Below are 15,918 nucleotides of genomic sequence, written 5' to 3'. Positions count from 1 at the left end.
TTTTCTGTTTTTCATACATTCTGTCTTCACATATCATTTTATGATATATCATGCATTTTATCCTCACACACACACATATATATATATATATATATATATATATTAACCAAGTAAGATCTGTGACTTACTTGTGGTTTCATTAAATACTTTTACATGCAAAATCCGATCCCGCATTTTGCTAATTCCTGCCCTCTGATGAGAAGGAGAGTATTTCTTTGAAACTCCGCGGATTAAGGACTATCCACTTATCTTGTGCTTCCTTTTTAAAATTAAATATGCTTTTAACTCTTTTTCAAAATGTTTTTTAACATGTTTTATTAATCATATATATATATATATATATATATATATACATACATACACACACATATGTACATATGGGGGAGTTAAAAGAAGAGAATAAGATTAATTCTTTAAGAGGAAACCTATCAGAATAATTCAAAGCCCAATAAATTGATTTAGAGCTTATATAGAAATCAATAAAGAAAGAAAATAACGATATAAAACTATATACCAATATATATATATATATATAGATTTATTCATTTATTCAATAAGCATTTACATCAATTAGGGGCGTAGGGTAAGTGGTGATTCTTTATACCATGGTATTTAAAAGTCTAATGCTTCTCATCAGAAGGAGGGAGAAGATGCTAAGGTAGCATAATAGGGATGCAATATCTAGCGATAGTTACTTTAGGAAAAAAACAAAATATTGATGCTGTTTGGGGGAACTAAATTGATCTCTGTGATATACGTGGAGTATAGCTTTTATAAAATAATGCAGGTAGGTGTATAGCATATCTGTCATGGTGAGTTTAATATATGTGGACAATATGTGTGATTAAACACTCGGGGAGAGTATAGGGTAAGTGAATTGAGAGAAGGTGCTTATTTAATCATATGTATTAATGGGTTATAGCTACGGAAGGGGTTTACATGAAATAGGGTGTTTATGCTATGTCGGTATATTTTAGAAGAGGTATCAGAAATTATAGCAGTACTTAAAAGAAATATAAATTATTAGGAATAATAGTAAGATAATAAATGTGAGGAGAAAAATGATAAGAGATCCAATATAAAAAGATTTTTTTAGGTGGATAAACAGACGGTAAAATAAGGGGATAAAATACAAAGGAGTAGAAGATAAAATAAATATAAAAAGATAAGAAATACAGACTAATAATAGATAATAAAATATAATAAATAATAAAGGTATAAGAAATACAAAGTTATTAAATATAGGAGAATCAAAATAGGGGAATAGAATGGATATATAAAAAAAAATAAGTACAAAAAAAGATATAAACGGATATGAAAATAAAAATGTGTGTTCGCTAACGGAGCTCTCCACATTTTTAATGGAGTCCTCTTTGAAATTTTTGTATCTACGTTAGAAACTTTTGTGATTGGACCGCCCACAATTATAGCAAATAATTTTTGTCCTTTTCTTAGGAGAAAAATTGTTTTTGGAAAAGTTGCGGTTTTTATATGAGGTAAAGGTATAATTTAATTTTGGCGTTTTTAAATTTTATAATATTTTGTAGATTCGTTTTTTTCTGTAATCATTTTCTCAGTTTCCTCGTAACTCTTAAGTGCTACCTTGAATTAACTAAAAGTCATGGGGTTTTCTTTCTGAGTTATCACAGTGCTAAACAACTTAAAATCACTCAGCAACCCTTTAAAGACCATGGAGATTAACAGACTGTCACTAATTATTTGCTGTTGTTTTGGCCTATATAATATAATTTGTAATTGTCTCAGCTTCCATACATTTTATAGATGCCAGTGTAGATGTTCAGTATATAATTTTGGGTTTTCCTTTCGATAAAGAATGCTCTCTTAATATGTTCAATGCATTGCAGCCGTAATTCAAGGCTTCTCGCATTAACAAAGATAGACTTCTGTCATTTAAGCACTGTATTAATTCCGCAAAGACAGTTGCATTCTTTTCAATAAACTCAAGGTCGTTTCTGTTTTCAGGTTTTGTTGGAATTACTTGGTGTAACTTTTGGATTCGTAAATATTCTTAAAATTTTACTCGCCACAATTTGAATTTTGATTTTAAGCCATCAAAGTAAAGTCTTCTGCCAGGCCCATAAACTCTTGAATTAAAAGCCATGTTTAATTTCAGAAGAGTGTCCGATGGGTAGCTATTCTATATAAGTCGTGGATATAAAGAATTTTCATTGGGTAGTTGTTCTGTACAGATTCTGGACTTTATAATTTTTTAAGCAAAGAGCAAATGATCTTTCTTGTGTTGACATAAAAAAATTATATGCTGGAACGCTAAACGATTCAATTTTTATGGAGCAATTCTGGTTTCTGATTGGTTACTAACAGAACGTGGCTTAATTTGATTAGTCAGTTCCTATCGGCAGTATTTATAAATAGAATCGCCCAACTTTCAGGGATAATATCCCCATTATGCATAAAAAATATTGCAACAGATGTTTTTTTTACTTGTTAACCCCCAAACAAGACACACTGCCACTTGATGTAAGGGGGCTACTATTTGGGACCATGTCTACTGAGGACTATGCGACGAGATCTGTTCACCTTACATTTAAACTTCTACATGTTAGTATAATCAGGAAAGCAGGAAACATGGGGTGAATTCCAAAGTTTAGCAGTCTGAGAGAAGAAACTATTAGAGTAGAAGGCTTTCCGGCATCTAGGGACCCTTACAGTGAAAGGGTGGAATTTTGCTACTCAATGGGTTTATTGGGAATATGTACATTGAAGGAGTACAGTTTGTCAGAACACATTTCATTAAAGTACTTGTAAAACAAACATAGAGAAGTAACATTACAACGATGGGACAGGGGTTAGAGTTTGGTTGATAGTGTGGGACCAATCAAATTGATGACTTTTTAGACTTTTTCTAAAAGGGAGGGACTAGTGGTAGATACACCAGTCCAGATGTGGTAAAATACTCTATGCATGGGCAAATGGTGGCTTTGTAGAAATGCTGGGTACTCTCATCTGTGAGTAATTTTCTAGCATAGTAGAGGGAACTTACATTCTTTGCAGCAGCCTTGTCAGATGCTTTGTTTTGCGCAACGTGGCTAGTAATGTTTGCATGAACCAAAGTGCAAATTCTTTTATTTATACCTTGAGTATGTTATGCATGATGTGAGACAATGAATTTCCAATAAAACCCTTATCCCTGAGTGGCTTCCGGGCCTTGATAAGTGGTGACCACCGTGTAAAAAAAAACAAAGGACAATTATTGCATCATATGTTTTCGGAATTCGAGTACCCCCCCCCCCCCCCCGATGAAATAAAGATAAATCTCTCTCCTCTACCTTAATAAAGATTAATGGTTGTTTTTTGTTACAAAACTTATTTCAATGAATATTTCAGGCGATTATTAACATTTTGATGCGAAAATAGAAGGTAGCTCACGTTATCAACATCATTGACGTCCATGTTGGCATCGAGGAGTTCCCGTACAATATTCAGCTCACCTTGTTCTGCAGCCAACATCAAATAAGTGTGACCTTCCTGTGGAAAAAAAAGAATAAACAAACATTATTTTAAAGAAAATAAAAGTTATTCTTTAGTTGAAAGGAATTTAAACATTTGAAGCAATTATGATAAAGAAAAAATGTATTTTTGAGATGAGGATTGATAATTTGCATTATTATTCAAACTACCGTTTCCATCTTGAATGTTATTTTTCACATTTCTATTCCAAAAATTATGTAAATTGATCAGGTAGTTTTATTTTTATAAAGAAAATCATTTTTAAACAGTTAAAGGGAATTTGTAGGTATTGCAACATAAATCTTGCAAGTTTGAATTATTGAGTTATCTCTCTTTGCTTTTTTTTTAGATTGTTTTCAAATTAGGGGACAAGACTTTTGTAACGTATAAAATTTGATTTTTTTTATTTAAAATTAAAACTAATTGATCAATTTACGTAAATTTTGGAATATGATATTTTTGTTTTGTCATATGTACATACATCATATAGATTTTTCTTTCTTTTGTTTTTTTTTAATATGAGGGAATTCTGGACAAGAACCGATTTTTCATTTATTTGCAGCATTTAACTTAAGTTCAGCTTGTGTTCAGTATTACACAAAATACAATAGCCAATCAAATTTGAACGGACATAACTCAGGTACTAATTGAGATACCAGAATCGAGTTAGTATTTTTTTTTATATCTTGCACCATACGTACATAAACCTAAGACAATGGCAGAATCATAAGAAAATGACCTCCAGACTATAGTGGAATGGGGCCGCAAATGGATGGAAACATTTAATGCTACCAAGACTAAGCTGCTTTCCTTTAACAATTACCAGACATCTCCCCAACAACTGATATCCATGACATAACATCCTACCTGAGAATTCTTCTTTCAAACTCCATGGCCTAACATTCATGGGCAATACGAACTGAAACAAATATATTGAGGACATTGCCAAGGCTGCTGCAAAGAAGGTGGATTCCCTCTATCAAGCTAGAAGACTACTCACACGTAAGAGTATCCTGTACCTCTACAAGGTCACCATTCATCCATGCATGGAGTACTGTTGCCACATCTGGGTTGGTGCATCTACCACTAGCCTCTCCCTCTTGCATAAGGTCCAAAAGAGAATTTTCAATCTAATAGGTCCCACTTTGTCAACTAAGCTTCAACCCCTGTCACATCGTCACAATGTTGCATCTCTGTGCCTGTTTTACAAATATTTTAATGGAATATACTCTGATGAACTTGTTCCACTTGTGCCCCTCTCGATGTACATATCCCTGACAAACCCACTAAGCAACAAAACCTTACCCCTTCATTGTTGAGGTTCCTGAATGCCAGAAAGCTTTCTACTCTAATAGTTTCTTCCCTTGAACAGCTAGACTTTAGAATTCCTTTTCTGCTATCTGCTTCCCTAACTGTACTGATATGCAGAAGTTTCAATGTAAGGTAAACCAACATCTTGTTAATCTTTCCTAGGTATGGTTCCAAATAGTAGCCCCTTATGTCCAAGTGGCGATATGCCTTTTTAGGGATGAACGTGAGTAAAAAGAAAACTATATGTGCATATTTAAAAATTTTTTTTTACTATATTTTCAGATTTCAAATCATACGGTATCACTGGACGAATACTTAATATAATTAAATCCTTCTTAGATAAGAGAAAAATCCAGGTTGTCCTTGACGGTCGTACATCTAAACAATATGATATAAATGCGGGAGTGTCTCAGGGGTCTATCCTTGGACCTTTATTATCCCTAATATTCATAAATGACCTCCCCGACAAAATTGCCTCTGAGATGGGTATACATGCTGATGACACTACGTTCTATAACAGGCACGACAGGAAAACAAATGAACACATATCTAAGGAAATGGCAGAAACACCAAAGAATGACTTCCAATCTGTAGTGGAATGGGGACAAAAATGGATGGGCACATTCAATGCTGTTAAGACTAAACTTATTTCCTTCAATAATTACAAGAAATCTTCTCTACCACCAATAGCAATGGCCAAAGATTCATTATCTGAAAGTACCTCATTTAAACTCCTCGGCCCAATGTTCACAGGAAACAGGAGTTGGGCTCTCTCTACCATGCTAGAAAGCTTTTTAAAAAAATTTTTTTTTTATTTTACACGGTGGTCACCACTTATCAAGGCCCGGAAGCCACTCAGGGATAAGGGTTATTGCAAGTACAGTACGTTTGTGTGAAGATTTGATGAAGTGTTTACTTAAGGGGGCGGTTCATTAGGAATTTGTTAACGTTGGACTTGAGGACATCCAGGTTGTAGCCAGGTGGGAAGCAGGCAGACGGAACAGAGTTCCACAGGCATGCAGTTCTAAGAAAGAAGCTTTGTTCATGGAATCCACGTTTTGATTTAGGCACAGATAAAGAGTGGGGAAAATTTTTCACAGTGGATTCAGCTAGACGGGCGTTTTTCATGAAAGATTGGCGAGGGGGGACCAGAGATTGGAGTTCAGACGAGCACCTGCCATGGAAATAACGATAAAACAAGGATATGCTCGCAACGTCTCTTCTGTGGGAGAGAGGTGGCAGGGTAGAGAAAAGGATATCCCCCACTAAGCCACGAAGTCTATTTTGTACTCTGTGGTTGCTGGCAGTCCTGAAAGCAGCTTTAGTCTCAGTGCATCTATTACGTTGGTAGCTATAGAAAAAGTGATTTCTGTGTGCGATAGCAACAGCACATTCTGGGGAGAACCATGGCTGGCTGTTAGGTTTTTGTTGGAATTTTTTAGATGGTATGAATTGGTCTATGCCTACAATTAACCATTCGGTCAAATCTGATACTATAGAGGACACTTCCTTTTTAAACATGGAGTGCAGAGGTAAATCAGATATGAATGTATGGAAGCTATCCCAGTCAGCCATAGAGTATCGGTATACAGTACGGTGGAGGAGTACGTCTGGGGACTTATTACATTTCATTTTTATCTTAACTGATACGACGGAGTGGTCGGAGGATCCTAGAGGACAATGAACGGAACATGAACATAGCACAGGGGAAGTTGAGAGAAAAAGGTCTAGGAGGCTTGCATATTGACCGGGTGTATCGGGCACACGGGTGGGTTTACGAACAATCTGAGTGAAGTCATAAGCAATGGCAAAATCATGACAAAACCTCCCCTCATCATCTGTCTTATTTGAATGGGTCAGCCATTCCACATTATGGACGTTGAAGTCACCACAGATGTGGATGTTAGCCGAGGGATATGCAGATAGGATGTGGTCTATTTTCTCAGATATGCTCTTAAAGATAGTAACTCCGCTGCTGTGGGGCCGATAGGGGGCAAATATAAATGCAGTGGTGTTAGCAAGTGCAACCTGGAAGCACATATAGGGTAAATTAGGATCTTCTCTAGAGATATCTCTGCCACACGGGAAGCCATCTTTAATGTAGGCACATATTCCATGCCCACGGCGATCTTGGGGGTCAAATTTAGCTGTTAAGTTAGAGTATCCGTTAATTATGAACTCATCTAGGGAAGTGGTCGGCCCTATTCCAGTTTCGCTTAGAAATAATATGTTCAGTTTCGTCTCCTATAATTGGGTTTCAACCTCTGGAAGGTTGGAACGTAGAGCCCTGATGTTGGAGAAGGAGACCTGATAGTAGGGGTCTACGTTGGAAGATGGGGTTCTAGGTTTATTCGAGTTTTTTTTCTGGAGATATTTCATGTTGAGATTTTAATGTCCGAAAGTATCCTGTACCTCTATAAGGCCACCATTTGCCCATGTATGGAGTATTGTTGTCACATTTGAGCTGGTGCATCTGCTACTAGTCTCTCACTCCTACACAAGGTCCAAAAGAGAGTCGCCAACCTGATAGGTCCTGAACTGTCATCTAAGCTTCAGCCTCTGTCCCACCGACAAAATGTTGCATCCCTCTGACTGTTCTACCAGTATTTTAATGGTGAATGTCTGACGAACTGGAAGCACTTGTGCCCCCACGACGTAAATACCCTCAACAAACCCGACAAGGTGCTAAATCCCACCCCTACACAATAGAGATCCCTAGAACTGCTAGACTTTGGAATTCCATTCCGGGTCCCTGCTTCCCCAACTGTACTGACATGCAGAAGTTCAAGTGTAACGTGAACCGACATCTTGCTGCCCAACTCCTTACATAGTACCCTAGTAGCTTATGTTCCTGATAGTAGCCCCCCTACACCAAAATGGTAATGTGCCTTGTTTGTGGTGAAAATGTAATAAAAAAAAAAAAAAAAAAAATATTGAAAGAAAAAAAAACTCAATTTAGAGTACCTAATACAATGAAAATAACATTTTAGTTTGGGAAACCTACATATTGCCATATTGTAGTTCTCGAGGCTGCTGCATACAGCATCATCATGTTGATACACCAGTTCTAGTCAGATCATTGAAGTAACGTTGAATCTGGTCAATACCAGATGGGTAACCAATTTAGTCAATACCAGATGAATGATCAATTTGGGAATACCAGGCGCTGTATGTAGGAAGATGTTGACACCTCCCTACAAGAGATGCAAAATCCTAACAGGGATATACATGTAACTGGAGACCGCTTGTGAATTTCACACTCCTACGACACTTCCTCCTTTGGAGGAAGCCAATTAAACCCGCCTAGGATTAGTGCCGCAGTCTCTTTCTTTTTGTGTTTCTTCTGAAGGCCGCTGTTACACAGAATGTTTCTACTTACCGCATCACGTTCCTCCAAGTTGATATTTCCATTCTCAAGGAGCCTGACAACGTTGCAGAGGTCGCCCTCATTGATGGAATGCCGCAGCATATCCCCTTTAAATGTGGTCAGGGCCATCTTGACCTTTGATCTTTCACTTTGGTTTCTCAGAATAAAGGAATCATCAGAATGAGTGGATGGTAAACGCTAATTACGTAGCCAGTTCTCTCGTCCTGAAACACAAAAGAAAGAAAACATTAATGCAAAGCAAAAAAAAAAAAAAAAGATTGCTCCTATCTATAATTATATTTATATCTATTAGTGACGGGACAATTCAAACATTTCCCCCAACACTAACATCTTTAAATGATTAATGTATGAAATTAATGGGTAAAACATTTAGAAAAGTAGAAAGTGGACCTTGATGTTTCTGACAAAGGGAGAAGAATTGCTGTTTTCTAGAACAGACATTCAACAAAATATTATGATTATGACGTACTATGTACTCCATTCTGCTTTTAAAAAAACATACTGAATAATCGTCCCAACATAAGTATCAGAAAAATTTGAGCCTATTTACCAATGCCAAAACCGATTCTTTTAATTATCTGTTTTATTTTGTTTTTGTTTAAGAAACATTTTTCACTGCTTGTAATGATAATAAAATAATAACTATTTACTGATTTAAACTTCCAGTAAGACTAAAATCTCTAGATCACTCTCTCACAAGTGTGTTTTCACGTTTGAAAAAATATAGGCAAATTTAAAACGTGTTTTTACAGTAATTGGGACAAAATAACACTTTTATAGTTAAATATTTAGAGATTTATAAAGAATCGGAATCGGGAAAAATATTGGAATCGTCCCATCACTGAAAAATACTGAAATTTATTTCACCAATCATTAAATTGTTTGGTTACAGTGGGTTAGTCAGATCAGTTGTCTTTACAATTAGCTTGCAATGAAAGAAAATGCCCCCCCCCCCAAAAAAAAACAACAAAAAAACTGAGGTATTTTCACTCATGGAAATTTCCTATTGAAAACAAAAAACAAAGAAAATCTTATTTTTGCTGTGTGCGCTTGTGGAGAGTAGAAAGTGCATCTTGGGTTTATTTTCAGCAGCTGCCTTATTTTGTCCTTTAGTCCTCACATTCCATGAGCAATGTTTCTGACAAAGAAGAACGAATTGCTGTTTTTTGAAACAGACATTCAACCGAATATTATGATGATGTACAATATATCCCATTATGTTTTTAAGAAAATATTTCACTGATCCTTAAATCAAATTGTTTTGTTACATTGAGTTGGTTGGATCAGTTGTCTTTAGCTTGGAATGAAAGATAGAAAAAAAAGCGAGGTATATTCACTGATGGAAATTTCTGATTAAAAAAAAAAGAAAGAACATCTACTTTCGTCGATTAGCAGAAAACCCACACTTTAGCGGATTTGCTATGCGCATTTAAGGAGAGGAGAAAGTGGACGTTGGTTTACTTTTAGCAGCCTCATAACTTCTTAATTTCCTTGTCCTTTAGTTCTCACATTTTATAAGTGATGTTTCTGACAAAGGGAGAAGAATTGCAGTTTTCTGAGTCATAATCTATTCCATCTAGCACTTATTGTTGGTTAGTTCTTTACTTAAAAGTAGTATTTTTTAGCTCCTTACATCAAGTGGCTGCATACCTTGTCTAGAGCGATTTCTCTATAAAAAATACAAATAAAATAAACTATGTCTGTCTTGTCCGTCAATGTTTCAATCATGAATATCCAACAGGCTTTGTTTTATAGCCATTCAATGATAGAACCTTTCCGATTAATATTCACAGATAACATGAATTAAAATAAGTAAAAGATACTCCCAAATCTTCTGTAAAGGAGACAATCTCCCTTTATTGGGTTAGAAAAACTATCACACCTACCACTATCCTCTATCTATATAAAGTCACCATTTGCTTATACATGTAGTATTACCACATCTGGGCTGGTGCACCAACTAATAGTCTTGTCCTCTCTTAAAACACAATACAAAAAAAAGAGTTTCTTGCCTAAGTTTTCGCACTGTCTACTAAGTTCCAACCCCTGTCCCATCACCACAATATTATTCCCCGACAAACCAGATAAGCAGCAAAATCACAACTCTTTACTGGAGATATCCTCAGATGCAAGAAGGCTTTCACCTGTCATGGTTTCTTACTTCAAACTGCCTTTGGAATTCTCTCCTTGCTTTCCGTTTCCCCGACTGTACCAATATGCAGAAATTTAAATGTAATGCGAACAACCATCCTACTGTACAACTCCCCACCTAGTATGATCCTATAAATCTGATCCTTAACTACTTCATGCCAAATTAATGGTTGAATATGGTTAAATTTGTGCTCACTTTTATATTAAATACTCATCCCTATTAATCCCTAACTGTACATCGACCAAGATACTATAATACTTAGTTCGCTGCACCTTATACAAGGTCTATACAAAATTTCAGCTAGATTGGTCTAGTAGTTCCTGAGAAAACTTCTAGAGTAAATGTGGTGACTAATCTCTATTGATCCCTATTAATCTCTAACTATGCATCAAACGGATATTATAATACTTAGTTCGCTGCACCTTAACATAACAAAGGCTAATACAAAATTCCAGCCTGATCGTCAGAGTAGTTTCTGAAAAAAAAGTGGAATGGACAGACATACAGACAGACAAAGAGAAATAAAATATAGATTACAGCTACCATGAAAAGGTGCAACACTCTAAAGAAAAAAAAAAAAAAACGAGTGAAAGAAAGACTAAAACAGGGTATAAATTTACTCACAAGAAAAGAAAAGATAATTGTAATCGGTTTGATAAATGGTTTTAGGTCAGGTTATCGGATAACGGTAAGCACGCAACTTCATATTCTAGAATAACCTAAATAATAAAAAATAATACGCATTGTCTTCAATATCAAATTAACTTTGATGACACTATGCTCTATAATACACATGAAAGAAAAAGTGTATGTACACATATCCAAGGCAATAGCAGAAACCCTAGAAAGTGACCTTTGGTTTGTAGTGGAATTGGGCCGTAAATAGTTGGTGACATTTGATGCTACTAAGTCTAATATAAAAATAATAAGAGTTGCTTTGGTTGTTGGGTTCACCAGTATATCAACCATCTGCTTGCCCAACATAGCAATCATCTGCTTGCCCAACATAGCAACCATCTGCTCTGCTTGCCCAACATAGCAAACATCTGCTCACACAACATAGCAAACATCTGCTCACACAACATAGTAAACATTAGCTCATTCAACATACAAAACATTTGCTCACCCAACATAACATCTGCTCACCTAACGATAATACTTGCGGCTTGACCATGCTAGGTTAATAGACAATGGGAGAATCCCAAAATTCTTTATACTGAGCTCACAACCAGCTCCAGATCAACAAACAAGAATGTCTGCAAGTGAGACATAAGGACAGATGGCATCGACCCAACAGGTGAAAACTGCAGCTGCTGGAGAAGAATTATTCCAAGTGAAAAGAAGAGAGACTTGCAGTGGAGGGAGAGGAAAGAGCACAGACGTTAGAGAGCTGCAACAGAGCCTACCGATCCAGGATAGTCCTTCACAGTCATAGAAGACACTGCAATTTATCAGCAGCCTAATTTGAGGTGCAGAACTCTATTGTTTTCTTAGACAGATGGATATCAACAACGATTTTTTATTATTTGGATTCTTCAGACTACTGTTCTCATCTTGAGTGTTATTCTCACAACACTTCGGCCGATGTAACCTCTGATATTCCTCAGATGCATGTTGCCGAACTTGGCGATCTGTATGGAATTTCGAATGGAACTTTTTATTAAATCCAAGGGTGTAACTTGCTCTTGTTCTACCAGTTATAATCAAGTAGAAGTCTTAAGTGATTCATCTATATATATAAAAGGCAAAATGTGTGTGCACATTTTATGTATGTCCGGCAAAGTCTTTTTTCGCCAGGCTTCTTGGGGGGGGGGATTACTATGTCTTAGAACTGTTTATATACCCCCTAGATAATAATATGTACGATTTTCAAACATGTGTCACGTCTAGATTTATTTACATCGACTTTTACAAAATTCTTACTATTTCGGCCCCTCTCGTGTGTGTTCATCTTTTTCGTATAAAAGCGAAACTAATCTGAAGCGAAGGCAACTTAAACGTCCAGAAAGCAATCAGCTTTTGATCAATGTGGGGGAAACCCCTTATATCAGACAATTGCTATTCATTGGGACACTTCCCTTTTTATAGGGAGCGGGTTTTTCCCCCAACATCTTAGGGAAACGAAACCCCAAAAAAACCACCCCGCAGTGAAAGTAAACTGTGGTATTTCTTTTTGACCTCATTGAATTCAAATTCAGGCACCTGTTAATTTGTGTAAACAACCCCCCCCCCCAAAAAAAAACTGCCTCACAGTAAGAGTTAACTGCGCGATTTCTATGGCGTGATATTTGACCTCATATTTTAATTCTTAAATAAATTCAAACGTTTTTCTGTTACTCTCCCTTGCTGGCCGAGCGGGTGAACATGTCAGTTTTTTTTCACACTTTATTTTCTACCTTCGCTTCAAGGTTCCTGGTTTGATCCTACTTACCTACCAAAACTTTTTTTTTTGTTAACTCTCACTCCTCACCAACACACACACCTACAGGCACCCAAGGCAACGCCGTGTACCCCTGCTAGTCTATATATATAAAGGCAAAATGTGTGTGTGTTTGTGTGTGTTGTATGTCTCGTAAAAACTTTTGACAGAGACAACGGATTTTCATGAGATCAGTATCGTTTTGAAGCTCAACCCTTTGGCTGACAAATATCGAAAAATTGGCTAAAAACATTAATTCCTTCACCCTCAACAGGACACTTTTCTGCAGGGAGGGGTAGCAAAAAATCGTTTCTTCATGACAAGTTAGCTGAATACGCATGCGCAAAAAATGGTCTTTCGTAAATTAGTTTAAATATTAAAAAAAAAAAAAAACAACTCAATTTTGCTGACGCGCTCATAGCTCAGTCGATTAAGGAGCAGTATTGTTATCTTAAGATTGCATTTCAAACTGGGATTAAGATTTTTTTTATTGCATGTTCGAACTGAGATGTAAGATTTTTTTTTTTCGATTTTAAAAGTTTCAATATTGGAATGCCATTTTTCACGGTCGCTGTTTTTTTTTGTTTTTGTTTTTCCGATTTTTTAAAGAAGTTTTAACGTTGTTTTTTTTTGTATTTAAACAGGGTTATTACTTCGCTTATTCTTTATTTTCCATTTTGTTTTGATTTATCCCCCCCCTCCAAACATTCGGGCAATGCCGGGTACCCCTACTAGTCTATTATATAAAAGGCAAAAGACTCCCTAGATTATAATATGTCTGATTCGAAAACGGACATCGTCTCTATCTTTATTTTGATTGACTTTTAAAAAATTCCCTCCGTTCCATCCTTTCCAGTGTTTGTTTGTCTTTTTCGTATAAATAAAGCAAAACTGATCAAAGCAAAGGCTCCTCGGCCTTCTTGACCGGGACGTCCAGAAAGGCAATCAGCTTTGATCAATGTGGGGGAACCCCTTCATATCAGACAATTGCTATTCATTTGGACACTGCCAGAGGTCTCCCTTTTTTTTGAGGGGGGGGGAGGAGCTGGTTTTCCCCAACATCGTGGGGAAACAAATAAATAAACTGGCCTGCAGCCAGACGTTCATTTCTGCGCCTGCGTGAACTCATTCACTTAACTATCTATTTCTGCAAGTCACCTTTTTGATTAACATTGCTAAATTTGAACGCTTTTCACTTTCTGTCGCGTCATGGCGTAGTGGAAAGATGTCAGGTTTTCTTTCACTTTCTTTTCCACCTTCGTGTCATGGGTTCGAACCTGTCTGCCTACTACCACTTTTTTTTCTTTTTTCACACACCTACAAACACCCGGGCAACTCGGTAAATTTGTTAACTTAAGGGGAACGGCTCATCAAAAACTTGTTTACGTTGGACTTGAAGACAATCAGATCGTAGTCAGCTGGAAAGCAGGCAAGCAGAAGACAGTTCCACAAGCGTGCAGTTCTAAGAAAGAAACTTTGTTCATGGAATCTACGTTTATGTCTAGGCACAGATAAAGAGTGGGGGAAATTATTAATGTTTTTAGCTAGACGAGTGTTTCTAATGAAAGTTTGACCTAACACTTATGGTACAGTGAGCAGTAATATCATAAGTTTTTGTTACAGACACCAGGTCCTGGATATGACCTTAAACTATATCCGATGGTGAGGCCCCAGCTTGCGGGCTTTGGGGAGTATGGGCTAAATAGAAACCGACTTGAAAAAATAAATATATTCTATTAAAAAATTGTTCTTCAAAATCACTGGATTCGGCATTAAATAACCTGGAAAGGGTTGATATGCTGTAAAACAAAAACAACCAACTACAGACACCAATGCTTCATTAGATGAAGATTTTGGTTATTAAGTAATCTTTTTACCTCTGTCAACAGTATGAGCATTTTCTTTTCAAGTATCATAAACAAGAGATGTTTTAGATAAGAATAATCAATGGAGAGTTTTAAAAAAAGATATTGGTTTAGTGGAGGCTTTTTTTTTCTACTTAAGATTTATAAACTGCATCTAATCCAGAGGTTTTACTCTTTTGTTTTTTAAACTATGACTTTTTTTTTTGATTACCGAAAAATATTTTTTTGGGAGGTTGTTTTGTTTTCCGATATATCGACCCTTTTCGGGTCATTCAATACAGAATCCGGTAATTTTGGAAAAAGGTCTTATGCTTCGAGTTTTTTATATTTTCACATATTTATTCATAGTGTTTGGTTTGGGTGTTTTGTTTGACAGCATATCAACCCTTTTCGGGTTCAATCATGGTGGCAAAAGTTTTTATGCTTCAAATTCTTTATATGTTCAAATATTTATTCATAGTGTTTGGTTTGGTTGTTTTGTAGACAAATTTTTTTATTTTTTTTGCTTTGCAGAACGTGATTGAGTTCTCCAAAAGCAAAGAAATAAAAAAACAATCACATTAATGTTTCGTGCATTTAAGTCAGGGAGTTCATGAATTTAGACAGCCTATGTAGCAAGATATTGATTTAACAAGGTTAAATTTAATATGATTTGATCAATAAATTATTAATCGAACAAAGTTATCAAAGTAGCAGAAGAATAGTCTTCCAAAGTCGAGTAAAATAAATCCCCTCAGTTTTGCACTACTTTTATGTCCTGTTATGAAGATTTCCAAAAGAGGGGAGATATAACATATGAGAAATATTTGGAATCAAGTCTCCCCTTACTGTTATTTCAGATCATTTGAAACCATATCAGCAAGTTTTAGTCTCCCCGCCATCAAGGCTAGAGGCTTTGGAGAAATATATATATATATATATATATATATATATATATATATATATAAGAATGTCTGTGTCAGGATAGATGAGATTAATTATCCAAGCAGAACAGTTTTGCCCGATTTTATGTCCTCTTACAAAGGTTAAAATCATGATAGAAAATAGTAAACCTTTTATCTTTAAGGGTTCTCCCTTATTGTAATTTTGATCAAAATCGATCACATGATTTTGATTCTAAAATATGCTTAAAATTTAAGATGAAATTCAAGGAACCTTGCTTTATTTGGTGATGAATGACTATGAATTAAATTTAATAAAAATCTGAAATATTTGAATTTTCACAAATATTATGCCCCCCCCCCAAAAAAAAAACTTGTTTAAATATTTATTTGGAATATTTTGAGAATATTTA

General features: G+C 35.8%; 1 protein-coding gene across 3 annotated transcripts in view; it reads right to left on the bottom strand.

Moving 5' to 3' along the window:
• Positions 1–15,918, bottom strand: part of LOC145259135 (kinase D-interacting substrate of 220 kDa B-like) — a 160,961-nt gene that overhangs the window by 117,961 nt on the left and 27,082 nt on the right. For all 3 annotated transcript variants that reach the window (XM_080116817.1, XM_080116818.1, XM_080116819.1), the window contains exons 2-3: positions 8,180–8,391; positions 3,409–3,507 (exon numbers count right to left, since the gene is read on the bottom strand). In XM_080116817.1, coding sequence (XP_079972943.1) covers positions 3,409–3,507; positions 8,180–8,296 — 216 coding nt within the window. In that variant the 5' untranslated portion in view covers positions 8,297–8,391. The remainder of the gene's footprint in view (positions 1–3,408; positions 3,508–8,179; positions 8,392–15,918) is intronic.

The sequence above is a fragment of the Euprymna scolopes genome, chromosome 34, assembly GCF_053919585.1.
Source record: "Euprymna scolopes isolate OS-2025 chromosome 34, ASM5391958v1, whole genome shotgun sequence".
Lineage (NCBI taxonomy): Eukaryota > Metazoa > Mollusca > Cephalopoda > Sepiida > Sepiolidae > Euprymna > Euprymna scolopes.
The sequence above is the reverse complement of the archived record's forward strand: the minus strand, read 5'-3'. Positions and strand labels throughout refer to the sequence as shown.